Source organism: Agelaius tricolor, unplaced genomic scaffold, assembly GCF_023055355.1.
Source record: "Agelaius tricolor isolate 1412-34295 unplaced genomic scaffold, bAgeTri1.0.p SCAF_13, whole genome shotgun sequence".
Taxonomy (NCBI): domain Eukaryota; kingdom Metazoa; phylum Chordata; class Aves; order Passeriformes; family Icteridae; genus Agelaius; species Agelaius tricolor.
The window spans coordinates 4,252,191-4,279,454 of record NW_027269273.1 but is presented as its reverse complement, the minus strand read 5'-3'; the positions used below and the strand labels follow the sequence as shown (position 1 = coordinate 4,279,454).

General features: G+C 49.2%; 3 protein-coding genes and 2 long non-coding RNA genes across 9 annotated transcripts in view; 3 read left to right on the top strand and 2 right to left on the bottom strand.

Annotated features, from left to right (window-relative positions):
• LOC139595394 (early activation antigen CD69-like) overlaps positions 1-27,264 on the top strand; it is a 55,748-nt gene that overhangs the window by 5,086 nt on the left and 23,398 nt on the right. The gene's annotated exons all lie outside the window — the stretch shown is intronic.
• Positions 726-8,154, bottom strand: LOC139595390 (protein ecdysoneless homolog). Its single transcript, XM_071438490.1, is given in 12 exon segments — positions 726-1,586; positions 2,105-2,331; positions 2,409-2,476; positions 2,920-3,097; positions 3,517-3,623; positions 4,182-4,267; positions 5,031-5,156; positions 5,303-5,431; positions 6,473-6,546; positions 6,549-6,559; positions 6,919-7,036; positions 7,905-8,154. Coding segments are annotated over 12 exon segments (1,572 nt in total). The 5' UTR covers positions 8,140-8,154; the 3' UTR covers positions 726-1,373.
• LOC139595402 (uncharacterized) lies at positions 9,361-17,368 on the top strand. 3 transcript variants are annotated; one of them, XR_011681020.1, is made up of 5 exons: positions 9,361-9,827; positions 10,517-10,615; positions 10,718-10,899; positions 11,078-11,178; positions 11,268-17,368. It is a non-coding gene; the product is annotated as an uncharacterized lncRNA (long non-coding RNA). The 3 variants fall into 3 exon arrangements; XR_011681018.1 differs by lacking the exon at positions 9,361-9,827 and adding an exon at positions 10,003-10,137; XR_011681019.1 differs by lacking the exon at positions 9,361-9,827 and adding an exon at positions 10,003-10,137 and having other exon boundaries at positions 10,695-10,899.
• The window catches only part of LOC139595405 (uncharacterized), a 7,278-nt gene continuing 2,492 nt past the window's right edge, over positions 22,479-27,264 (bottom strand). Inside the window, exon 2 of the long non-coding RNA XR_011681023.1 lies at positions 22,479-25,192. This is a non-coding gene — a long non-coding RNA (uncharacterized lncRNA). The remainder of the gene's footprint in view (positions 25,193-27,264) is intronic.
• The window catches only part of LOC139595398 (C-type lectin domain family 2 member D-like), a 25,475-nt gene continuing 23,398 nt past the window's right edge, over positions 25,188-27,264 (top strand). For both annotated transcript variants that reach the window (XM_071438509.1, XM_071438508.1), the window contains exon 1: positions 25,188-26,831. In XM_071438509.1, the coding sequence (XP_071294610.1) occupies positions 26,705-26,831 (127 nt within the window). In that variant the 5' untranslated portion in view covers positions 25,188-26,704. The remainder of the gene's footprint in view (positions 26,832-27,264) is intronic.

The window sequence follows — 27,264 nt, the reverse complement described above, 5'->3', positions numbered from 1 at the left end:
GTATCTAAACTTGATCTAGCTACTCATCAGTGGAGAATTTTATGAATTTTCAGTGGAAATTACCTTCCCTACTCAAACACCAACCCCTCCCAAGGTTCAAGTACCTCTGTTTTCCACCACTAACTGCTCAGTATCCTTGTCTCAATTAAAAAACCTCTGTTAACCCCATTTTTCCACCACACATTTCTCTGAGTCTCTCACCTCTCAGCAGTCCAAATTCCTTGAAATTCAGCAGAACCTTCTTCACACTTCCCAGCTCTGTTGTCCATCTCTAATCCCTGTCCAACCTGCCAGTGCTCTCCCTGAACTGCTGACAAAGTAAATTACACAACATCAGTGGAGGACAACTCATTAATTGCTGAATGAAAAGGAAATAAAGAGAAATTAAGAAGCTGATTTGGACCCAGCAGGACTGAACTGTCGGTGTCTGTGTATCAGGAATTTCTATGTATTTTATTTCAAATTTATCTTGTTGAAACTAAAGTTGTCATATTTAAAACAGATTTTTCATTCCACATGAAAGCAACATGCTGCATGCCTTCCAACCACATTTTCACTGAAAAAAACCCCCAAAACTGCTCACCCTGGGCTCACATAAAGCTACTGCTGGCATGATGCCAACATTCAGCAATAATGGAATTCATTCAGAAAATGAACAATTACAAAAATAATTTCACTCCAAGAACTACTACTGCACTGAGGAAGTTATAAACACCTTCCAAAAATTCAGTAATCAAGTTGTATTTCTGTTTTTATTGAAGTAAATTTGAAAAATACTTCTGGCCAATATTTACACATTTGCTTCAATTACTCTTCAAATCCTTGTGCTTAATAAGGAACAGGCTCTTACAGAATTGTCACAAGTTCTTACAATGCAGCATCATGCTCTGGGCAAGGATTAAATGTCTGCCCAACATTTCACCAGCGTTCCCAAATCCCTGAGACTCTTCCTGCAATGTGGTATTTCCCCACCTCCCCCACAAGCAGCAGCATTTTCAGAACAAGAACTGCTCCCCAGATTTTGAACCCACTCAGCAATGGGTAAAAGGACATTTTAGAAATGTGGCAAATTGGATCACTGAATGGAAAAATGGAAGACAGGTTTTGTAATGAAAGAAAGCCTCATTTGAGTCATGCATTCAACATCATTGTTCAGTTTTCTGAAATTGTGTCATCACTAAGAAAATCTCATTTCCATTCCAAGACAGTGTGCAAACAGAAGCTTTTGCATGTAAATTCCCCCTGCTGAAGTGACACATAATGAAGAGAATGCTCTAAATTGAAACCTTTGGCCTCTTCTTCCACATCCTGCTGTGTGTCTGTGCTTCACCTCCCCAGCAGCCACGTCTTGTCCAAAGCCTCTCCTGCCTTGCTCAGCTGCCAGTGAGCTCTGTGCTCTCAGGTAAATTCAGCCCCAGGCTCTGTAAAATGTTCGAGGTGGGTCCTGCCAGGCCAGCCTGGGCACTGTAGGACTCGAGCAGGTTTGCCACCAGGTTCATGTCCACATCCAGGGCTGCCAGCTCAGCAGCCTCAGCTCCAGAACCAGGGCCAGCACTCTCACATGGGGCTGCTCCAACAGAACTTGCCTGCAGAGAGTACCAAGAGAGAGCTTTATCAAATTGCAGGAGCAGATTTCAGGGGAAAAAAAGGGTAAATCACAGGAGAAAAGAAACAACAATTGTGCAGCCAACAAAGTCCAGTACACTCCTGAGTCCTGACAGACAGGAATTCAGACACCAAATGCTCATGCCAGCTGAAAATCACCACTGTCCATTACCCAGACTAGGTTCCAAGAGAAGGACACAAAGTGTTGCTGAGTCCTGCCTCAGCTTCCTCTGGGAGAAAACTACTACAGGAGCTCAAAGTGAAGCTGCAGCTGCTTGCCCTACTACTAAAAACAGGGAAATGGAACTAAGCCTTGGAAAAGATGGGCAAATTCCAGGCTAAGGTAAGCTTTAGTTTATAAAAAACGTACGATGGTGCAGGTCCAGCACACTTGGCTTGCACGTGGGAAGGTTCCAATCCCATTGCTCAGAATGGCCACTTGCAGCCCATTCCCTGCTTGCACATTTCTGCTGCAGATCAGAGCTCAAGGCACACTCACCCCTCTCTTGTGGCTGCTGAAGCTTTTCCCAACGTTGGTCTGTGCCAGCTCACGGTCCATGTCCCTCATGTACGCCTTGAGACTGCCCACGAGCTCCTCAGGAGACACCTTCTGCTCCTGCCTTTCATTCCCAGCATCCAGCTCTTCATCATCCTCATCTGAGAAACCCAACTCCTCCTCCTCCTCCTCATCCAGATCATCAGAATCCAGCTCCTCCGAGTCTGCCCCTGGACATGATTTTGGGTCAGTACAAGAGCAAAGAAATCAGTGCTGGGATTGGTTTCAAATATAGAAGCCATCTCACCTAAAATTCTCTCCAGGGCTTTCGTAAAAGAATCCACATCAAAGGTAACGTGGGACTCATCAGATGACCTGAAATATAAAAGGATTTTTAAGGAAATGAAGCTTCTATGCCTGCCTAAGCCTGACACAGGCACAAGCCATATTGATTTCTCTCAAGCCAGGACTGAAGTTGGACATTTGAATTTAAAAGTCCTCAGAAGCTTGAAGCCTGTATGCATTAGACATCAAACAGTGAGTGGAAGAACTCTTGGCATAAAGGAGAAAAATTGTGAAGACCACAAAATCCAACTGAGGGACAGAGAGCAGCTCAGCTTGCAGCACTTGAAGCTGCACCAGTGCCAGAGTGGCACCAAGCTGATTTAAAGCAAGTACATGTTCAGTGCTCTGGCTTTGCTTCAGGCCCTGCTCAGCACAGCACCTTCAATCTCTGATTCTCTACCTCACAGAAGCAGCCACAGGGCTGCAGCAGAGTGCAACATTCCACACCAGACCCAAACTCCAAGTGCCACTACCATGGCAGTTCTGCTCCTTCGTGCGTGGAGACTTTGGACACAAAAGCCTTCATGCTCTCAGCAACTGCTCCCAAGTCATAGTTTTGCTCTTCCTCATTTGTGGAAGGAAGGGACTCATTTCTTGTCTCCTTCAGCATCTGATCCAGAGCACCTGGTGTAATATCCAGCCAGCTGTCATCTGAAAGAACACAGCACAGATCTGTGACTCTGCACAAGCTGCTGGCCCACAGGCCCAACCCAGCTGACTGACAGGACTGCAGCCATCCTGCAGCTCAGTGCTGCACTTCAGCTTTTGTGCTGGTCCTGGGTCACACACAGCAAAGGCAGAGAGAGGCTGAGAGGAACTGAGTGGAGATTTCTTGTCACTACTTAAAAACTCTGCTTTGCAGAGCTCAAGCTAAGAGAGACCATTCCAGTCACTGAGAAGCCTTTGGCCACTAAGGGGAGGAAGAAAGGCTTACTCTGAACTGGGAGAGCCAATCCAGTGTTTAGTCTCAAGGAAGGCTGGATTTGCTCTCCCTTCCCAGCTGCCAGCATTGCCCCTCTCCCCCCACAAATAATCATCTGTAATAGGAATAATCCCCCCAGCCAGCTCACCATCCTCTGCAGGAAGACAAGCTGCTGCTCTCTCAAATTCCTTCAGATCAATGGGTGCTGTCTGTAGCAGTGTCAGGATTTCATCACCTGGGCTCACTTCATCACAGCTAGAAGAAAAGAAATCAATTTACCAAAATGGATTCAATGGGATCACATGCTCTGCACTTAGGTTATCACTTGAATTACTCATTTCTCCTTCTGTGCAAACATATCCAAAAGGGAAATTAATCTGGGCAAGTACCAGAGCACTACCCAGAGCATTGGCCAAAACAGGACACAGTCAGTCCCTGCAACTCCCAGCTGATGGCTCCAAAGCCCATTGGTCATGGCTCTTTTCCTTTACTTTTAATTGGCCTTGGCAAATATTAAGATTACCAGATCCCAAACAGCACAGACTGGAAACTCAAAAAACTAACAGTCAAGATATTATGGGCTGGCAAAGCCTCAGATATTTCTGTAGTGGTTTAGTTTTTGGATTTGATCTTCCAGAGAAATCCACAGCCAGACCCTTGAGCAAAGGAGACAGATGACCCTGTGTTCATTATTCACTGTGACTGCTTTTCAATGAAACTTTAAAGGGTTCAGGTGTTTGTAACAAGGATTTCAAAGGTCACTTACAGGATTTGTAGGGTCTATGACACTCATGAATTTCAAGCAGCTCTCACCTTTCTGGCACTGCAACACATTGCTGGAAGTGATCTTCTGCCATGTGCAACAGTTCCAGGTACTTGGCTGATCCTTCCATTTCTCCCTATGGAATGCAAGTCACAGGCATGAACCCAAACAATTCTCCCTCCCCTTCCTCTTCACAGCCAGGCTTCCTCAGGATGACTGTTGGTCACACAGAAATGCTGAGAGAACCAAAACAACTAAGACCTCTTGGCCATGTACACTTGGAACTCAATACAGCAAAGGGCCATTCCTGTATTTCAAGTATATTAAAGGATATTAACCTAAGAATTTCAATAAAGTTGTCCAATTTTATTACCTTCAAGTAAGTACTCAATTTATGTCCCATTTATTAACTTCAGAGAAGTAGTCAAAGGCATCTTTTAAAAAAACCCCACAGAACCTCACCAACACCCCCAGAACTCACAAAAACCACACACACATAAAAATTACACTTGCATGGGCCCAGATAGGTCTATGGTGTTATGTATGGATCTTGAAGAATATGGAATTCTAGAGGGGTGGAAATGAAATGCAAACCTGTGAAATCAGTTACACCTCACACAATCACATATGGTGGTTTTCCTCACTCAAGGGTATTTCTCCCCTTGCTTTAGATGAATGAATCAATCCCCACATCTTGCTTTTTCCTTTTCAATTTCCAAAATAAATTACTTTCAAAGGGGAACAAACTGCACACATCCCCTTTAAAGACATTCATTCATTTCACACAGAGATAAGGATTCAAGCTCTGGCCCCACTGCAACTCCTCACACAAGTTCAAGGGTTAAAATGTATTTTCCCTGGAATGTTTAAAGGCCACAGACACTGAAATAATCACAGACCTTGAAATAATCCTTCTCCTTCAAGCTCCTGAGGAATCTCTCCCACACAGGACCGCTTAACACGTTTCTCTTGGCATCAGGAGCCACTTTACTGCTCTTGGAGCACAACATTTCAAAGCCATGAGCCTGCAGATAAAAGATGCAACAACAAGAGGTTCTCAAGGTGTGACAGACTTTGCTCACATTTTCCTGCACAAGCAGGCAACGTCCAGACAAGGACCCATTCCCTGGACATGCATGAAGCAAGTCCAAAATGCAGCAGAAATCATTACCAGCTTCATGCCCAGCTCGTAGGCTCTGTACTGAGGATGAGATGGGGCGGGCAGGGTGTACCCACTGCGTCTGTCGGGAACAAACTGCTGCTGCACCAGCTGTGCATACAGACACCGAGTGAAAGTCACCTGAAACAGGCAGAGCAGAAACAAACACTCCCTGCAGCGGGACTCTGCTGGGGACAGCATCCAACTCCCTCCAGGCTCGCCAGAGTGGCTTTGAAGGCACCCCTAGTACAGGCAGTACCTGAGACTGCATGCAAAATATATCCTAGACAGATTTTTCTGAGAAATTGCTTTGCAGGCTTTACAAAGTTTGTCCCAAATTGAAATCCCCAAGCAAATATAAACTTTAGTCATTCTAAATACATTAGGAAAAATCCTTGATATTCTGTAAAATCCCCATTTGAACTGCAACAAGTTTTGTCAAATACACCTTGTTTCCTTAACAACAATAATTGTTACACGTTTCTCTTCAACTAGAGAAGTGCTTCAGGAGAACCAGGATAGCCTGACTGCTTCAGAGCACCACAGGCAGTAAAAAGCAGCAGCATTTCAGCTGCCACATGCGACCTCTGCTGGTTCCTGATCCTAAGAAAAGCCCTGAATGCAACGTTCTCAACTCCCTCACTCTGTCCCCTCAAACAAAAGGAAAGTATGAGCCTGACACTCCAGGTGCACACTTGCAATCCATTTGGGTGTTGTGTCCCAGCCCTTTTAACAATCTTGGAGTAGGGGAAAAATAATTGAACAATTTTTTTGCTAATGACCAAATTAATGATCTCCATTTTAATCCACTGCCATTAGCAACCATCCATATCCAGGTGCAGGTGTCTGCTCATGATTTCACCTGGACCAGACAAAGCCTGTGTCCTTACAGAGACAGCAACACTCCAGCCCTGAGCATTCCCTACTCTGAGGGCAGCAAATCCTCTGCCCTAAACACTCCACAACATGGTAGAAATAAAAAAATCCAAGTAGTTCTAGCAGAGCTGGAAAGTTCAGGTGGATTCAGGAGTGCTCCTGAAGGGAGCAACAGTCAGGGACAGACAGCACTCTGGATTTTCAGAGGCAGCCACACCACTTGGCAAGAAGTACAAGAGAAAACTCCAGCTGCTACATGAAAGGCCACTGGCTCCCCCTTGCCAACTGTACACAAGCTTCACTCACCCTGTTTTCACTGTTCTCAGGATTCAGCCACTTGGGCAGAAAATCAGCTGCTTCTATCAAGAGAAACTCTCCTCGTTTTCATCAATACTGGCCAAGGAGAAATTAGAAATTTAGCAGGAAAAGCCTTGCAGAGCACAACAACACACTTCTGAATCCACGTCTGCTAGGATTTTTTTTAAATATTCATAAGCCCATAGAAAGGCTTAGGTTAGAAGGGACCTTAAAGATCAGTACCTGGTTCCAACACCCTGGCCACAGCCAGGCACACCTTCCACTAGCCCGGGCTGCTCCAAGCCCCATCCCACCTGCCCTTGGACACTTCCAAGGTGTATGGGATGGGGAAACACCTCCAAGGATGGGCAATGGTAAGACAGCACCTTCAGAGCACAGGCACTGCCCCTTTTGGCAGCCCTCGCACAAAAGCAGCTCAGCAGCACCCGCCTTACCTGGCTGCCAGCCCCGGGAACTCCCTGGTGATCTCCCGGAGCAGGTACACAATGAACCACTCATCCTCCACGTTATCCCCGAACACCGTGGTGCCGCCCAAGTGCGCCGGGATCTCGCCTGCACGGGGCAGAGAGAGGAGAGGCGGCTCAGCAACGCCATGCCAGGAACAGATTGTCCACACAGGCTGCGGAGTCTCCCTCACTGCGGATATCCCAGACCCTGCTGGCAGAATCTTGTGTCCTGTGCTCGGCCATGGCCCTGCTGCTGCAGGGAGGGGGCACCAGATGCCTCACTGGGTTACCCCGTGCTGTGACACCGAGAGGCTGGGAAGCCGCCGGGTCCCCCCTCACACTTTCTCGGTCCCTCCTCACACGCTCCCGGTTCGAGCCCACACACTCCCGGCTCCCCCTCACACGCTCTCGGTTCCCGGCCGCCGGATCCCCCTCACACTTTCCCGCTTCCCCCTCAGACGCTCCTGGTTTCCGGCCGCCGGGTTCCCCTCACACCACGCCCCCCCCAATTCCCCTTCAGAAGCCCTCGGTTCCCGGCCACCGGGGCATCCTCACACGGCCCAGCTCCCCTTCACACGCTGCCAGTTCCCTGCCGCCGGATTACCCTCAAAAGATCCCGGTTCCCGGCCGCCAGGTGTCCCTCACACTCTCCCGGTCCCCGCCTCACAAGCTCCCGGTTCCCGGCCGCCGGATCCCCTTCAAACGATCCCCCCGCCACTTCCCTCTCAGACGCTTCTCGAGTCCGGCCGCAGGGTCCTCCTCACACTCTCCCGGTTCCCCCTCAAACGCTCCTGGTTCCCCCTCACATGCTCTCGGTTTCCCCTCACACCCCCCGGTCCCCCCTCACACGCCCTCGGGTCCCGGCCGCCGCTTCCCCCTCACACGCTCTCGGTTCCCGGCCGCCGTGTCCCCCTCCCAGTCCCCCCGCTCCGGGCGCTCCTCCCGCCGTGCCTCCCGGCCCGCTCCCGGCTCACCGCGGCCCGGCACGTAGCGCAGGCGGAACGGCTGCCGCTGCCACACGGAGGCGGCCAGGAGCGGGGCGAAGCGCACCAGGGCCAGCTCAGCGCCGGCCCCCGCAGCGCCTCCATCGCGCCGAGGCCCAAAGCGCTCCGGCCCCGTCCAAAACTCAGCAAGACTCAACCCTGACAGAAATCCACCTCGACATAAATGAGTCTTAACAAAATTCAATAGAGGAATAAAACATAACATTATTCAGATCTGACTTTGCTTAATTCTTCCAACACTAAAATAATATTGAAATAAAACATAACCGAACTAACAATCAATATCCTTAAATGATCTGGGTACTACAAAATGTACCTTCTTCTGCTATTAATACCAAAAGGCACTGAAAGTGTGAACCAAGCGTGGTTGAAATAACGGCATGATGGATTTACTGGAGGGATTAGAAAAGTGTGACAAATGTTGACCCTATGTAATTTAACATTGAGGAAAACTCATGGCAGCCACAAATTTTATGGAACCATAAATTTACTCAGACCTTTTAAAGTGCAATTGTACCGAAAGACACAATAATGTAGAATTTGGCAAACTGTCCAATAAACCGGGAGCTTCTCAAGATTGCATTTAGTGTAATAGCATATGGTAAATGTTATCAGCATTTCTGTTAAGGAATTCGATTGTGTTACGCTGCACGTAACAATAAGACACTGGATTTACCGCTTTGAATCACTCCAATAACAATTCTCAGAGAAATCAGAGTTCACTAAAAACACAAGGTTAACTTTAAAGAAGCATTTCAGCCCATGTTTACGGCATTCTAGAGCACGGTGCGTGAGGCTTCAGTAACCAGGGGCAGTCAGAGCCCTTGCAGCAAATGCCGGGGGTTCGCCCCGCCGCAGGGTTGGGGAGCCACGGGGGCGAGGAGTGAGTTCCGCCGGGGCCAACGGAGACGCCGTGACGCCACGGGCAGCCGACGCGCCTGACTCTGTCCCGACACCCCCAGTGGTTTCCATTGCGTTCAGCAGAGAGAAAAATATTTGGGTTCAGATCCCTCCCTCTGGGCTCTCCGAGGCGGCAGAACAGTGAAGGAGCCGATCCCGGCGAAGGCAGCGGGGAGCGCCGGGGAGAAGGGACCACGGCGGGAGCGGGGAGCAAAACGACCGCAACGGGGATGTGTTCCCGCCCGCTGATTGATCGATTCGGCCTTAAACCATAAAGCACTCCAAAAACGGGAATTTACAGCGGCAGCGGCGGCTCCACGTGTGTCAGCCTGGGACCGCAGCGGCGGCGGCACCGGGAGCCCGGCGAGGCGGCGGCGGAGCTCGGAGGCGGCTCCAGCCCAGGTGGGACCCGCGGTCGGTGCTGCCCCAGCTCGGGGCTCGCTGCGGGCGGAGGGGCCGCGCTGAGGGCCGGGGGGTTCTGGCGAGTTCCTGGTGGCGGCTTCCCCCGTTCACAGGCAGGGAGCCGCAGCGGCCGTGCCGGCGCTCGGTGTGCCCGGGCTCCAAGGCGCCGGGGCAGGGAATGCGGGGCACAATGGCGAGCAGCCCGGGGCTGCTGCTTCTTGCCCCTCGGCAGGGCCGGGCTCCGAGCCGCAGCTGCCCCGGGCCAGCAGCAGGCGGCAGCTCGCAGGCGCTGTCAGCGCCCGGCCCGGCACGGAGCTGGGCTGCAGCGGCTGCAGAGCCACAGGGGCCGGGGCTGCGGGCACCGAGAGCTCCCGGAGGCTGCGCTTGTCTCCGCAGCTGCTGCCGCACCTCTGGGCAGCGGGGACAGCGCAGCCACAGCTGCCACCGCCCTCCTGAGCCCCCAGCGCCGGCACCAGCAGTGACCTCTCCCCGTGTCCCTTTCAGGGTGCCAGCAGCGCGGCTGTGAAGCTGTTCCCGAGGCCGAGCTCCCAAAGGATCTGCCAGCAGCACTCTTGAAGTCCCCGGAGCAAGGTGCTGTTTGTTTGTTCTGGGCAGAGAGATGCCGGCTGTGAGCAGGAGGAGAGTGAACTCTGCTCCATTCGTGCAGTTGCGAATGAGCCCCAGCATCCCCAGCAGGGACCAGCAGCCGCGGTTCCACACCTGCCTGGGGCCCAAGAAGCCTCTTGGCATAAGCAGGGGGTTGTCACTTGTGAGCGTGCAGTGAGTGCAGATGTGGAGAATGGATTCTGCACCAGTGATGGGAGTGTGAGAGAGCCCCTGGCTCCCCAGGGCATATCAGGAACCAAGAATGAACACAAAAGGAACCGCAGAAGATTCCTGGGTGAGTGCAGGGCCACCCCTGTGGCCTCCAGGGAAGGGACAGTGTCCCCTCCCAAGGGCAGGGCTGGCAGGTGTGTGGCTGTTTCCCGATGTCTGACAGAGGCCTGGTGCACTGCTGGGCCCCATCAGTGGCTGGAAGCAAGAGCCCCAGCTGCCCCCAAGGCTGTGCAGTTCTCCTGCTGCAGCCTGTGCCCACTGCTGTGTCCCTGCCTGTGCCCACAGCTGTGTCCCTGCCTGTGGCCAGGCTCTTGGCTCTCTGGCTGCCAGCTGAGTGAGGCCCACACTGGCTCAGGGCTCCCTGCTCTGCTCCCTGGCCATGGGCTGAGCAGATTGCAGGGCCGGCTCTGCTTCTGGCAGCCAGCAGCTCTTTCCTGCTCCAGGTGAATGCATCAGGGGCCATCCCGTGGGCACGGCGGTGCTGATTCTGCTGCTCCTGGTGCTGGTGCTGGCTTTGGGGGTGGCCTTGGCTGTGCTGGCAGGTAAGGGAGGGGCAGCAGCCGGGGCCCAGCCCCTCGGGGCAGAGTGGGCTCCCTGCTCCCTGCACAGGGCAATCCTCAGACCTTCTCCTCTTCCCCCTGCAGCACCACAGGTTCCAGTCACACCTGCCACCTCACAGTGTGTTCTGTGCTGTCCCCATGACTGGGTTGGCTACAAGGGGGTCTGCTACTACTTCTCACGGGATTACAGCACCTGGGAGCAGGGTCAGGAACGGTGCTCCGAGCTCGGGGCCTCCCTGGCCATTGCCAAGGATGAGGAGGCCATGGTGAGTGAGGGGCTGCGGGCGGTGTGGGGTGGCTGAGGGCAGCCTGGGGGTGCTCCTGGGCCGGGCTCAGTGCTCGTAGGGCCGGGGCTGCAGCCCTGGGCCGGGGCCTTGCAGGGAAGGAGCCCCGGCGTGCGGGGGGAGCCCCGGGCCCGTGTCTCCCCCCGAGGGGCCGGGGCAGATTTTGCTCTCCCGTGTCTGTGGGAAGGTCGATTACTGGCTCGGGCTGCGCAGACGGGGCGAGCGCCTGCACTGGGGGGACGGCAGCAGCTACAGCTCCCGGTGAGTGCCGGGGAGCCGGGCAGGGCCTGGGGCACAGGGGCACAAGGGCTGCCCCTGGCAGCCAGCGCTGCCTCTGCTCCTCCCTGCAGGGTTCCTGTCCTCGGCAATTCCCAGTGTGTGTACCTGGCTGACAGGAGATTGAGGAGTGACAACTGCTCCAATGAGCGGCCGTATCTCTGCAGCAAGGCCCCAGCTCCTAGGTAAAACGCTGGCCAGAACTGCACCAAATGTGCAATTGCCTGCGGATGAGACAAGGTTGGGACTCAGTTTGTGGTTGTTTCTTGTTCATGTCATAACTGTTTTTGTTTTGCTTTATTGTACATACTAGTCAATCCTACTTATTATATATATATCTATAAAATAAGTTACTTATACATATATAATAACTATGTATATTGTAGTATATACATTGTGTATAGACTAGATGTACAATATATGCTAGTAGATCTAGTAACTGTATTATTATATGTATTATAACATTTATACATATTACTTATTATAATATATAATTATTGTACATATTACTTATATGTATATATAAGTTTATATATATATATATATGTTGTCATCATATTGTGAAAGTTCTGTACCTTCTTGGTGATTTCTCATGGGCATCTCCTTGCAGCAATGACTCCTTTTTCCTCACAGCACAACCAACAAACTCCAGCTTTCTTCTTAACCAGCTAACCCTTTCGTAGCACTCATCTTCTTATTGGACACAGCTGTGGCCTATGAAGGGCAGGCCTGTTCCTAATCTTTGTTGTTTAGTACAGCTGCAACTCCTCAGGTGTGAGACTGCCTTCTGCACTATTTTCTTACATTCTATCCCCCCACAATTCCCCCTTTTAATTACTGAGTTGCAACATCTCTGGAAAGATATGTTTGACTAAGTTGATATTATAACATATTCCTATCTCACTTAGGACTAACCGTATACAAATGTTCAGGCAATGTCTCACAGTAGGAACATACATTTCTAAGTTCTGATTTAGTGTTGCTTTTCACAGTCTAGAACATCAACCTAAGGCTTTTCATAACTAATGTGTTTGCTCTCTTTTGCAGGGCCCTTTGCAAAAGACAGTAAACCCAGTACAATCATCTTTTGTGTAATTTCCATTTAACTTTGGAGTGCGTCTGTGTGCTGACCTCGATTCATTACTCAAACTTACATTACATATCATCAGAAACACTTATACTTACACTTCTAGAATATTGACAATATCAATAGCTGGACAATTTTATAAGGCAACTTACAAGAATAAGTTAAGGGCTATATATTAGCCTAGTAACAAATCAACAGTTACATAATTTTATCAATAGCTATACAACTTGAACAACATTGATCCAGTATTTGTCGAGTGTACTTTATGTTTATGGAATATAAACTTTTAGGCTTATGCCTAATCAGAGATTAATAGCTGCAATTCAATTCACACAAACAAAATGAACGTTTCATCAGCAAACGAATACACCATACTGAACGGTAGAGCTACTCTGTCCCCAGCTCCAACTGCTGTTTTAATAATTCTCTTCTTCCTTTTACAGTTCTTTGTTGTATTAGTTGGCCACTGCAAGCCTCTCTTGCCCTGCTCTGTTTTCCATGTAGATGAAACAATCTATTTTTCTCTCAATATGTTATTTCCCATTGTGTCCCCAGTGGCTCACCTGTGCTCCAGGCGTCAAAATCTGTCAGGTCCGGAGCAGGCAGCCTCCCCTGCTGCTCTCAGTGCTACCCTGGGCTCTATCTCCAGCTGCACCTCGCCCTACAGCCCAGCCCCAATCACATTGGGTTACTGTGGAGATGGCCACTATACAATTTTAGAGGGCTTCTCTTAATGCTGTCTTTGCAGCTCTGACTCTGCCTCTCAGAGCTCCATGTGGCTTTTGTTCCAGTGCTCATGTAGCAGCGACTTAGCAAACCTCCCCCTGTACTCCTCGGGGACCCTGCTATTGCAGAGGCACTGGCTGCTGCTGTGGCCATGCCATTTGCCACTTCCATCACACCACTCCTGTGTCCTGCTGCACACACTGCCAGGCAGGAGGAACCCGGCACCGTCCTGGGTGCCCTCTGGACTGCGGCCATACCTTGGCAGGGGGCACAGGGCTTGCTCCAATGCACCAAAAAAGCAAAGTGTGTAATATCCACTCCTCCTATCCAGCACCCTTCTTCTTGGGGGTGGTGTCTCATACGTTGTCCAGACTTCTAGGCTCTCAGGTCTGCCTGGCTATAACTCATCTGGATTTTTAGGCTCTCAGGCTCTTGGTCTCCCTGCTCAGCTCCTAGGCTCCTGGTCCACCTGGCTCCACCATCTTACTGCTCTTAGGTCTGTAGTCATCTTCCTGAATCACCTTGGGATCATGTCACTTAATATTTAAGTCCTTTTTCCCAAACCACCACAGGATCATGTCAAAATCACATCAGGGTCACAAACTGTTGTCATCGTATTGCAAAAGTTCCATATCTTCTCAGTGATTTCTCATGGGCATCTCCTTGCAGCAATGACCCCTTCCTCCTCACAGCACAACCAACAAACTCCAGCTTTCTTCTCAACCAGCTAACACTTTCGTAGCACTCATCTTCTCATTGGACACAGCTATGGCTGTTTAAGGGCAGGCCTGTTCCTAATCTTTGTTGTTTAGTACAGCTGCAACTCCTCAGGTGTGAGACTGCCTTCTGCACTATTTTCTTACATTCTATCCCTTCACATATATATATATATATATATGTATATAAAACTAGTTATACATACTTGTTATTCCTATTCTCATATCTTTGCCCGAGAGCCCCTTGATTTCAGAATTATAATAATTTAGAGGGAGGGGGATTGCATTTTCCATTGCCAGGGAGGCTCCTGCCTTCCTTAGCAGACACCTGTCTTTCAAACCAAAACACCCCCATCCCTCTGTGCCACTGTGTGGGGAGAAGGGAGGGAGGGAATTAGGGATAAAGTAGAACCCAGGAAGGAGAAAGCACTGTGGGGAAGGTGCATTAATAAGATTTGTCATACTTCTCATTCCATTGTTCTGAGGTGTTTTTTTGGAAATTCTATTAATTTCCCCAGTCCTGTTACACACATGATGGGTGAGAGATCTCTGGCTGCCTTTCTTGAGAGCCCCGAGCCTTTCCTGCTGTGTTCTGTTGCCTGCCCAGGGACAGGAGCAGAGGCACAGGCGCTTTTGCATGCCCGGGCACCTGGCCCAGCCCAGCCCAAGAATCCCTGCCAGCATTCCCTGCACCATTACCCGGCCCCACGGCAGCTCCAGGAGTTCAGAGTGGGCAAAATGGAAGCAAGGGACAGGAGGCAGCTGGTGCCAGTGGGTGAAATGGCTTTGCTAGAGATGTTGCAAATGGCTTTGCTAGAGATGTTGCAACTTCTGCAGGGAGAGGAGGAGGGAGAAAGTGGTGCAAAGTGTTCTGGTTTAGGGTAATTTTGGGAGAAAAACGTCTAAAGGCAGTTCCTCTAGAAAGCAAATTCAAGCTGCCCCGCCTCCAGCTGGTTCAGGAAAAAGCTTTCCTTGGATAAAAGCGGAAAAAAACTGTTCATTTGACAGGCAAAGCATTCACCACAAAAAGTGATCAATATCAAACAATGGAACCTCTCACTGTGCGAAGAGATGACAAACTCAGAAAGTCCCCTCTGTGGGATGTAGCTCAGTCCCTTATCAGTCTCTTATCAGTCCCTCTGGTGCCAGGCCCCACACCTATAATCCTGGTGGGTTATAGGTGCGAGTTCCCTGTGCTCTTCTGGTGTTCAGTCCAGGGCAGGTTTAAACAGGAACAGAGAAAAAGGAAAACCCACAGTACAGGGAACTTCTCTGCCTCAATGAGCTAAAAGATAATGAAAAGAGAGCTCTGCCTCGCCATCTGTTCTGCAGACAGCTCCAGGAGCAGCAATGTGCAGGAGTGAGTGCAGTTTTTGGTAACAACCTGTGCCTTCCTCTCTGCCCCTTGGCTCTCAGAACCTAGCTCAAAGGTGCAGAACTTATTTCTGGGATAAACAGCAAATGGGGATATGAGTGTCATAAAAAATGCTCCTGTAACCCCCAAAAATAAATCTATTAATCTTAACAAATTCCCACAGAAATTACCAAAAATATTAACTCATTTATAAAAATAAAACCTAGAAAAACATTTCCTCAAAATATAAAAATAGCCCATATAACAAGCAACTCACTATAATAACACCTAATATTAAAAGAAAATCTAAATAACCATAAAAAACCATCATTATAAAAAACTCCTATATCAGTTTTAACCCCTGAAACCCTACAAAACAAGTTACATGAAATTTGTTTTTATCTCTACTCACCTCAGCTATAACATTAAATCAATTAAACCGGGGTATTAATTAAATTTTAAAAATCAATACTACTTCCATTATTATTAATAATATAACAACAAATATTAGTAATATTAAACATACCATCTTACAAAACAAAACCACCGTCAATTTTCTCTAACTAGTACATAAACATAATTATAAAAAATTTAAAAGATTATATTACATAAACTTATCTAACCGCTCAGTCTACCCACAAACATCTTCAAAAACGAAAAATTTAACTAATTAAATTAAAACAAACAATAAATCCTAGTTAAACAATTTATTAAAGAAAAAAACCCAACCTTTTACCTTAACTAAAAAAAAAAGTTACAAAATAAATTTTCAAATATTAATTATTATAATAACAGTGTAAGTAATAGTATCCTATATACTTCACTGTATACAACAAATAAATAAGACCATCAAAGAAGTTTTTACAGGCCAAACAAGAAAGACGTGAGAAATTGATTTGTAGAGAATTCTCAAGACCTGACAAAGATCACACAGCCTTGAACATCCGTTTGCAAACACTGAGATAAGGCTGCTGACTTAGGAAGGTTACAAAACAGAGATGACATTGTTGAGAGAGATTGTTGAGAGAGATTGTTTCAACAAGTTTCAAAATATGGCCTTGCAAAAAGACCAGGCACTTTAGAGAATTAGAACTGTGAAAAATGCACTGGAACAGGGCCACGTGAGGTAAAAATACAGGTGATGGGTGTTAGAAGTAATAGTAGTTGTGGAAAAAACATTCACTGTGTTAAAATTCTAGAAGTTTAGTAGTAATGAAAATACTAATAAAAATTAGGACAATAAGAATTTGGACAATCAAAGTTAGGACAATAAAAAACCAAAGAATTAGGGATGTCCGAGTGCTTTTGCATTCTGCCACAAAAGCACACCTTGCTAACAAAGGATTAACACTTAAATGCAACAGCCTATTGCATTTCATATATCTCATACATGAATCAAACATTCCTTTCAAACTAAGGGGGTTTCTGCTTAATTTCAACTCTCCCCCTCATCTTGTAAATTAATCATTTTGGTCCCTCAAAATCTGAGCTTTCCCAATTAGGAGGCAAGAGTTCTTCTCTTGGGATCTTATAGCCAATCTTGCTGTTATCTCTATGCAAAGAATTTCTTGGTTATCTTATCCATTCCTTGAGCTAGTTACAAAAAGTATCTTACATCACATAGTTTCTATTTTAATATTATGCTATAGCCTAAAAACTATTTACCACACTACTTAAAAGAGATCAGTACAGCACTACTTAAAAGAGACTAATACATCGTAACTTTCCAACATACAACATATAGTGTGAAAAATGCATATTTTATGATTGGCTTTTCACAAATATAAAATTAATATTATATGTGTTATGTTAGAAAATAATGCTGTATTAATTGTCTTAAGTAGTGTGTTAAATATAGTTTTAGGTTATAACATAATGTTAAAACAGAAACTATGCTATGTAAGATACTTTTCTTCTAAAGAAAGGACTCCCACCAAAACAGCCACAGGACACCCAAACCTTTCAGAGAAAGAGAATTTATTGCTCCATTATCGAGTTCTTCCTGCCTCACTCAGCCCTGAAGACTCAGTCAGGATTCAGAGGAAGAAGCTGGCACTGCCCAGCCAGAATCCTGTGTTTGAATGGAATTTATGCATCATGGATGAGGTGTATGAATATGCAACAGGCTGTTGCTTTTAAGGGTTAATTCTCTGTTAACAGTACCCGGACTATTCTTAACTCTTTGTTTCTATTGTCTCATATTGTCCTAATCCAAATTGTTGTTACTCTAATTATATTCCTATTTTTGTAACCATTTTATTATCATTAAAGTTTTAAAAATTTTAAAAACAAGTGCTTGGCGTTTTTCACGTATGGAATTCATTTTAATATTTGCAAAGAGCCAATCATATAATAGGCGATTTTCACAGTAGTATTGTGTGGCAAAAGTTTTCAGCTAATACGCTGAAAAACATATATAAGATATTGTAACCAGGAAATAAGTTGCCTTTTACTAGAATAACATTGATTCTTCCATCTCTTAGCTCTCACTCTTCATCGAGACTGACGATAAAATCAAATCTTTTAAAACACCTCTGCGTTAATACAAAAATAAAATACAATTTTATATTGTATTTTATACAATATAAAATTGTATTTTATTTTTGTATTAACGGTCAATACAAAAATAAAAACCCCGAGGTGTAGCCCCTGCCCCGCGTGCCGAGCCATCGCTGTGGCCCCGCTCGCTGCTCCCAGAGCCCCGCAGGGCCCCGGGCCCGGCTGCCGCGGCCTTGGCAGCGAGGCCGCTCCTCCATGCCCGGCCCGGGCCGAGCCGCCACCGCCGCGCGGGCACCGAGCCCGCGCCACAGCGCCCCCTGCAGCCGCGGGGGAGGCACCGCACCCGCCCCTGCCGGCCGCGCCCGCAGCTGCAGCGAGGGGAAAGCGCGCGCGGCCGGCAGGGGCGGGGCTGGGGCTGGGCCTGCTCGGGGCAGCGCCGCGCTGGGCCCGTGTGCGCTGCGGACACAGCGGGAAAGAACTGCGGCTCTGTTCTCGTGTCTGGGCCCGAGAGACCCTCAGCTTCTGAATTATAATAATGCAGAGGCAGGGGGATTGCATTTCCCATTGCCAGGGAGGCTCCTGCCTTCCTTAGCAGACACCTGTCCTTCAAACCAAAACACCCCCATCGCTCTGTGCCACTGTGTGGGGAGGAGGGAGGGAATTGGGGATAAAGTGAAGCCCAGGAAAGAGGAAGCACTGTGGGGGAAGGTGCAATTTTAGGATTTGGCGTACTTCTCAGTCCCTTGCTCTGATTTCTTTGATAATAAATTCAAGTAAAATTAATGTCCCCACTCCGGCCTTCTTATGCCCATGAAGGGTGAGAGATCTGTTGGTAAATGATGGAGAGCAGCTTCCCAAGCTCATCTCTCAGCTCCCTCATCCCCCTGGGGTGGATCCCCTCTGGGCCCACAGATTTATGAGCATCCAAGCAGCTCAGCAGTTCTCTGACTGCCTCCTCCTGGATCACAGGGGGCCCATTCTGCTCCCTGACACCATCCACCAGCCCAGGAGTTCAGTTGTCCTGAGGACAAGCTGTGTTTCCACTAAGGGCTGAGGCAAAGAAGGCATTGAGCACCTCTGCCTTCTCCTCATCTGCAGTTACTAAGTTCCCTCCTGCATCCAAACAGAACAAAAGCTGGTCCTTCCCTTCCTGTTACTATTAATATATTTGTAATCCTTTACAAAAATTGCCAAATTAAGTTCAAACTGAGCTTTGGCCTCCCGAATTTTTTTCCTACATTGCCCTAGCAGCCCCCTGAAATAGTTCCTGAGAAACCTGACCCTCCTTCCAAAGCTGATACATCCTCCTTTTATTCCTAAGTTCTTCCAAAACCTCATTGCCTATCCAGCCTGGACGTTTGACTCGTCAGCTCCTCTTTGGGCACACAGGGACAGTCTGTTCCTGTGCCCTCAAGATCTCTGTTTTGAAGCATGCCCACTCTTCCTGAACTCCTTTGTTTCTAAGGGATGCTTCCCAAGGAACTCTGAATAAGTCTCCTCATTAGGCCCAAGTGTTCCCTCTGGAAGTCCAGTGTAAAAGTCTTATTGATATTCCTCCTGATATCACCATATATTGAGAACACTGTCATTACATGATCACCATGCCCCAGGAGGCCTCCAAGCAGCACATCTCCATTTACAAACAATAACCAACAAAGTTCCATCCCTGGAAGGGTGACTCACAAGCTGTGATTGTTGCACCCTGGAAAGACTCGAGTGCTCTGGATGCCAACCTTGTCTGGTTCCTTCTCTGCTCGGGCTCCCGCACAACATCTCTTTGTATTTATCACGACCCAGCCTGCGTTCCAGCTGCTCGGGCTCCCTGCCAAAGGCGTTCTCTTGGCTGTGATCATAAAATCCAGGCTCCCTCGCTCGCCCCCTCCCCTCCCGGCCCCTCGCTGCTCCCCCGGGCGCTGTTTGGCCAGAAGGGCAAAATCCCTCCCACACCGGGATGGGCTTGGCCCTGCAGCGGCAGCGGCCGGGACCGGCGGCTCTGACCGGGAGCGCAGCGGCGGCGGCGGCCCCCGGAGCCCGGAGGCGGCTCCAGCCCAGGTGGGACCCGCGGTCGGGTGGGACCCGCTCGGTGCTGAGGGCGGGCTCGGGGCCGCTGCTCGGGCGGGAGGGGTCCGTGCCCGGTGGGGGCTGCCACGGGATGAACTTGAGCGTGCGTTAGAATTTAGTCCCAGCCTTTTCTTGCCTCCTCCGTTCTCCTCCCTTCTTTTCTCTTTTCCAATCTAAAGAGGCCTCAGCTGCCTCCCTGTTTCCTTCCTCTCTCACCTTCCAGGTCCTGTTTCCCAGACCTTGTTCTTTCCATATAAAACCCCTGATAACCCGTTTCCCACTTAAGGCTTTGTTGGATCCTTGTCTTTCTGCCTTCTGTGGGTGAAGGTCTGGCTTTGAGGAGCACACCCGGCTCCCTCTGCTCCAGAAAGCAGCCTTGCACTTATCCCAATCTCCTGTGCTGAGGGCTTCCTCAGGCTCCTGCTGAAATGAGAAATATCCAGGAACCTTTTCCTTTCTAGAGATTAGAATGGTTTCTGCAAGTCCTTGAGGTGTGACCATGATGGTTAAAACCCCACTGTGCAAATGAAGATTTTCCCCTTCTTTCCCCACTCCATGCTCCGTCCTCTCCCTTAATTTGTCATCTCAGCAACTGCTAAGGAAACCTTTCTCATCTTGTCATTTGGCAATGCAACTGCTCTTTAATTCAGTTTTTAAACAGGATTTAAGTCAGGCTCTGTCCATGCTGTTGATTTGAATTTTGGATGAAGTTGTTGGTGCTCAGCAAGCTCTGTGCTGCTTTAAAGCCTTTCTCCAAGGCTCAAAGAATGACCCTGGCAGGGAGTGCAGGAGCGCTGTGCGCTCCTGGTTTAGAAATGGAGTGCATCAAAGCAGGTTCCTTGAAAAGCCATCTTGAGTCAGTGAAACCAAGGCACTGGAACTCCTTTGGGAAATGGTCCATTTAGGATAGAGCCACAGTGCCAGAAGCTGTTTGTCTGATGGTCAGTTCATGCTCTGGTCAGTGCAGGGCCAGCCCCTCAAGAAATGCATGAGCCAAACGCAGCAAGGAGAGGGAAAGACCCGAGCTGAGCTGAGAGAGCCGGAGAGATGAAATGCCACAGATGTGCCTGGAGCATGGCCCTCCCCAGCAGCTTTTCTTACAGTTCAGTGTTCAAAAGGCTGAAAGCTGATGCTCAGGACTTTGGGATCTGGCTTGGAACTGCAGAGGGGATGAGCTCCCTTACAGCAACTCAGGCAGGGCAGTGCCACAAGCCTGCAGCCAGATTGCTTCTCCTTCAGCTTTAATTCTATGGGTGCTTTTTGTTTGTTTCTATTTTTGTCTCTTTGTTTGTTTTGTTCCGGGTTTTTTTAATTAGAGATGCTACAAGAAGAGAAAGAAGAGAACAGAAATAGGCTGGAGCACCACTGCCACAGTAATTGATATTTTACTGTTCCTCTTTTCCTTTTCGAAATATATGTAGTTACTATGAACTTTTAAACTCTGTGGTTTGGGAGAAGCACTCTTTTTTCCCTTTCTTTGGAAGAGATATGCAAGTCCTGAGACCCTGGGCCAATGCTCCCTGCATTTTATTTATGTTTTTATAATTAAACAAGGGGCAGATAAAATTGACAAGGAAGATAAGACTCAGGAGGTCACCGGACAGCAGCCTCCAAACTCTTTGGATGATGCAGAGAGCAGTAGGGTGTGAAGGCTGCTTTCCAGTGTGAGATTAATCCATAATAACATGCTCAGTGAGATCAAAGGCACTGCTTAGAAGCCACTTGTTATTTCCCGATGTTCAGGAGCTGGAGGGTTTGACAGAGCCTGTGCCGCGCCCGCCGGATCCGGCAGCGCTGGAAGCTCCATGGAGCAGCTCAGCGCCTGCTCCGCGCTCCGAGCCCGGCACGGAGCGGGGGCTCCGGACACATCCCCGTGCTGGGGCAGAGCCGCTGCTCGGGCCGGGCATCCTTCATCCCCCTGGTGCCGCTGCCAGGGGCCGAGGGCACAGTGCTGGTTCCGAGGCTGGAACCCCGCTGCTTTACCTCTCGTTCTCTTGCCATGATTTGTGTCATAATAAATTCAAAGAATTCCCCCCAGTCGCGTCCCTTTATACCAGTGACCGGTGAGTGATCTCTCCCTGGCCTTTCCTGCTGTGTTCTGTTGCCTGCACAGGGGCAGGAGCAGAGGCACAGAGCGCTTTTGCTGGCCCCGGGCACCCGGCCTGGCCCAGCCCCGAATCCCTGCCATGATTCCCTGTTGAGAGCCCCAGGAGCGGCTTCCCCGGGGCTGCGCTTCTTCTCCAGCTCCAACGGCGTGGGGCCCTTTTCCTTACAACGGGTTCTTTTTTTTCGGAAAAAGGAGCGATCTGACTTCACCCCTCCTCCCCTCTCTTCCTCGCCCCCCGCTGCCCTCCCCGCACGCTGATTGCTCAAAACAGCCAAAATCCCTCCCGCTCCAGACATTTTCTCTATCCTGTTGCGCCGTGCCCGCTGTCTCTGACCGGGATGGGAGCGATAGCGGCACCCGGAGCCCGGCGAGGCGGCGGCGGAGCTCGGAGGCGGCTCCAGTCCAGGTGGGACCCGCGGTCGGTGCTGCCCCAGCTCGGGGCTCGCTGCGGGCGGAGGGGCCGCGCTGAGGGCCGGGGGCTCTGGCGAGTTCCTGGTGGCGGCTTCCCCCGTGTCCCCCCTGCGCTGGGATCGCCGAGGGAGCGGCTGTAAGAGTTCCATCGAGGGGGAGCCTCCATTTGAAGGGACCTTCACAGATGAAAAAGATGTCCAAAAGCCCCCAGAATGGTCTTCATTGAGGGAAATTGAGAACGAAACTGCATTTCCACTCATTTTAGGAGGCTAAATTGAGGAAAAGTCCCTCTTGATTTGTCACAATACAAACAGCCATGATCCGTTTCTCCACCCAGAAAGGCTCATCTTTATTGCACAGCTCATATTTTAGAGGATTATCAGTTGGCACCGTGTTAGATCTAATTGGCTCACAATACTCTGACAGTTCATTGGTCAGGAAATGGCATTTTGTATTTCCACTAAACCTCTCTATTTTTGGTTAGTTTACATATATTCTTCACTGATTCTCATGGGACAGATTTCTTGTTTTTGTGAAGCTGTTTCTCTTTACAGCAATAGATTGTTCTGCAGACTGATTCTCATTCCTCTGATTCTCTCTCATGGGAATTAACAGACTAGCTGTGCGCTGCACCCAGCCCAATCAGCAGGCCTAAACCATGATATTATAAGGCATTTCTTCTATAGCATTTCCAGCCATATGCAAGAATTCCACTTTCTTTTTGTTTTTTAAAAAAAAAGCTTATGTATTCTGATGTTTAAAACAGTTTGCTCCTGTGAGATTACTATCTTTTTAAGGTTATTCCTGCTTATCTATTAGGTACAGGATAAGACACGTGAAAGACAGGTTACAGTCAACAAAGTACTCCAATTTTGTATTCTCAAGACCAATCATGTCACTGACAAAGGATCTTGCAGCATGGGAGAACAAAAAGATAATGTCCAATGTCTCTTAGGGAATGGAAATAAATGACCATGGTTCTAAAGTCCCTATGGCTGGAACTCAGGGGCTGTGCTGCCCAGGCAGGAGGAAGTCCAGCAGCTGGGAATGTTGATCTTGGCATCACTGAATGTCTTTCTGGAAGCCTGGAGCAGGGAATCGCTGAAGAGGGGTGGCAGAGCACAATATCAGGGTGGTAAACCCTGTAGGACAGAAGGCCTCTGTTGCCAAGGGGCCTCTCCAAGTCTCCAGGCACAGCCACGTGCTGGCAGTCCTGCCTCTGTCCCTGTCCTGGCCACCAAGGCTGAGTGGGGACAAGGTCACCTCTCTTCTCCCTGGGCCTCGCTTTCCCGGAGGCCATCGATGCCTGAGCAGGTGAGCAGGTGACCCCTTTGAACCTGCTGATGATAAAACACATGCACACCCTCTCCCTCAGTCCAAAATCAGCCAGGCCTTGCCATTGCACACTCACCTGGAAATGCTCCTGTGTGGGACTTGGCCCAGCTGTGACTCAGACTCAGCTGGATTTTACCCCAAAAGAGCCAGGCATTGGCTTCCAGCCCTGGCAATCATTTGTTTAATTCAGGGCCTGAGAGTTCCCCCATCAGCCTTTGGTGTTTTTATGTTAAGTTGCCCAAGTTCTGCTCCCCTCGTGCTTCCTTGTTTCCCCCGTAGGGTTACAGTTCTAGAATGTTCCACCCTGAGTGTATCCATTGTTGCTTCCCCTTTGTTTGGAGTCTTTGGATCCTGCCCCTCTTATTGTGCACGGCTGCTCCATGTTTGTTGTTTCTCACCCTTTATGAAAGTTCTTTCTGGGCAGCTCCATGGAACTCACTCCTTTTCATTTCCACCACCCTTGCCTGAAGTCAGGGAACCAGAGAGGTTTGTCACAGCCACCCTCACTGTGACACTTACAGAAAAACCTTTAAAATACTTTTTGTATAAATTTTGCATTACTCAGACATTCTTTATGAGTCAATTGCCCTTTCTTTTTGTTTTAAAAATAACATGCATGTCTCTTGCTATGGACATGAAGGGAACATCAAAAAAAAACAATACATGCAGTGAAACAAGAAACTGACAGTAATCAAGAATAAGTCAGATAATACACATAATTAATAACACTTGTGAAATTGGATGGTCATCAATGTCTAAAACACTGCACCATCACCCAGAGCCTGCAGCAGCTGCCAAACCTCATTTCAGTGAGGACCTGGAGAGCCATTCCCAGGAAAGGTGTCCAAGCTCACTTTTAAAATAGATCCAGCTGTCCTATTCTTAGAGGGTCAAATTGCCAAGGCCAAGAGACTTGAATATCGTTTTGAGGCAGAGAAAACATCTGGGCTTGTTGGCAATTTTCTGACCAGGCAGAGCCAGGGCCTGGCCAGAGCCCAGACCCTCATAGGGAGGGTCTCCCTCACATACCTTAAAAAGAAATCTCTCAATAATAGCAGCTATGAGATGCCCCAAACACAGCAAACTGCTGGAGTGCTCCTGTGAGAATAACTGGGGCTGTGTGTGATTGGCACAGAGCAGGAGCAGCCTTGCCCTCAGCAGGTCACAGCCCTGGCCCACGAGGATGGGTCACAAAAGGGTCGGGAAAGGCCACAGGACCTCAGCTCAGATGAGGCTTTTGACAGAGCCCAGAGATCTCATCCTGGAACTCTGAAAACACAGGAAAATCAGGAGACAGCCCTGGCTGAAGGCACAGCAACCCTGCTGGAACAAGAGAAGGGACTAAAGGCTGAGCAGGCAGCGCAGGGAACGGCTGCAGACAGCCTGTTCAAAGAGAGGCATCTGCAGCTGGAGAGCAAAACAGAGAGATCCCAAAGTGACACCATGTCTTGTGCATAGTCACACAAAGATAGCTCAAAGTTCATGAAAAGCCAGCTATGAGTAAGGTAATGGTGTCTTATGAAGAATGCCTGTTATCAAAATGAGTGAATTGACATGATGGAACTGATCCATCAGCAGCGACTGTCTCAGGAATTGGAGCCAATATTCTTCCAGCATTGCTGTACCCACAACAATGGAACACTGAACAGCTTCCAGTGGCTAACAGCCATCATGTAGAACAACCACCCTCTCTCCTGTGCTATCTGTGGAAGATAGAACAGAAGAGATCACAGTGAATGATCCTGTCAGGCAGTGCAGCACTGGCACCTGTGCAAGCTGTGAGAGGATCAAGGGCCCAACAAGCTGTAGCTTCTCCTATGCAAAAGCAGGTGCTTATCAGTGTTTCATCACAGCTGTTTCAGTGGGATCTGTCTTATCTCTAGAAGAAAAGAACTACATCTTGCAATGTAAAGAAACATATTTAAACAAAATTAACTTAGGACTTAAAATTAATTGCAGTGGAATTCAGTGTCACCTCAGTGGCATTAGAGGTACACTTAAAGGAACTTAAAGTTACATCTTTAATACCGAATAAAATCTGATCTTAATAAAACTGGAATAGAACATGAAAAGGGTTAAAGTGAAGAAGACTGAAACTTGACCTTGTCCAAACTCAGCAACACTCAAACCTGACAGAAATCCACCTCAACATAAATGACTGTCAACAAAATTAACTCAATAGAGTCATAAAATATAGTTTAACATTACTCAGACATAGCTTTGCTTAATCTTACCAAGACTAAAATCACATTCAAATAAAACAGAACTGAACTAACAATCAATATCCTTAAAAGTTCTAGGTACTACAAAATGTACCTTATTCTGCTGCTATTAATACCAAAAGGCACTGAAAATGTGAACCAAGCGTGGTTGAAATGACTGCCTGATGGATTTACTGGAGGGATTAGAAAAGTGTGACAAATATGGTGACCCTGTGTAATTTAATATTTAGGAAAACTCATGGTAGCCCCAAATTTTAAGGAACCATAAATTTACGAAGACTTTTTAAAGTGCAGTTGTACCGAAAGACACAATAATGTAGAATTTGGCAAAGTGTCCAACAAAAACCGGGAGCTTCTCGAATTTGTATTTAGTGTAATAGCTTATGGTAAATGTTATCAGCATTTCTGTTAAAGAAATTCGATTGTGTTGTGCTGCACATGATAATAATAATAATGAAGCACTGCATTTACCGCTTTGAATCTCTCCAGTAACAATTCTCAGAGAATTCAGAGTTAGTGAAAAACACAAGGTTGACTTTAAAAAGGCATTTCAGCCCATGTTTACGGCATTCTAGGACACGGTGCGTGAGGCTTCAGTAACCAGGGTCAGTCAGAGCCCTTCCGCCAAATGCCGGGGGTTCGCCCCGCCGCAGGGTTGGGGAGCCACGGGGGGGGAGTGAGTTCTGCCGGGGCCAGCGGGAGCCGCCGGGGAAAGCCGAGCCCCAGGAGCGGGAAAAGCCCCGGCGGCAGCGAGGGAAAAGCCGAGCTGGGACCTGCACGGGGTGAGGCGGGGCAGCCTCCGGATTTTCCAATGCGCTCAACAGAGCCAAAGGGTTCAGGTCCCCAAATCCGGGCCGGTAGCGACGGGCAGCGGCAGAAAGCTGAAGGGCCCGATCCCGGAGAAGGCAGCGGGGAGCGCTGGGGAGAGGGGCCGGGGCAGGGTTGGGGAGCGAAACGGGCGCGCCACGCTTGGTTGCGTTCCGCATTTGATTGATGAAATCGCCTCAACTCTGCGGCGGCACCGGCTGTGCCCACTGCGTCTGGCCGGGATGGGAGCGGAGGCGGCGGCACCCGGAGCGCGGCGAGGCGATGGCGGAGCCCGGAGGCGGCTCCAGCCCAGGTGGGAGCCGCGGTCGGTGCTGCCCCAGCTCGGGGCTCGCTGCGGGCGGAGGGGCCGCGCTGAGGGCCGGGGGTTCTGGCGAGTTCCTGGGGGCGGCTTCCCCCGTGTCCCCCCTGCGCTGGGATCGCCGAGGGAGCGACTGCCCGCGCTCTCCTCCTTGCCCGGATGGCCGGCATGGAGCCGGTGCCGCGGCAGCGCTGGCTCATCCCGGCTGCTCTCGCTGGCACGGAGGCGGCTGCTCCGTGCCCGGCACCGTTCCCGCCCCGGCACCGGGCTCGGGGCCGCTGCTCGGGGGGGAGGTGTCCGTGCCCGGCTCGGAGCTGGCACGGGATGAACTTGAACGGGCCTCAGAGCCCAAAGCGCTGCAGGCGCCGAGTGCGGGCACAAAGCGCCGCATCCTGCCTGCTCCGGGGCCGAGGCTGCTCGGCGCTGC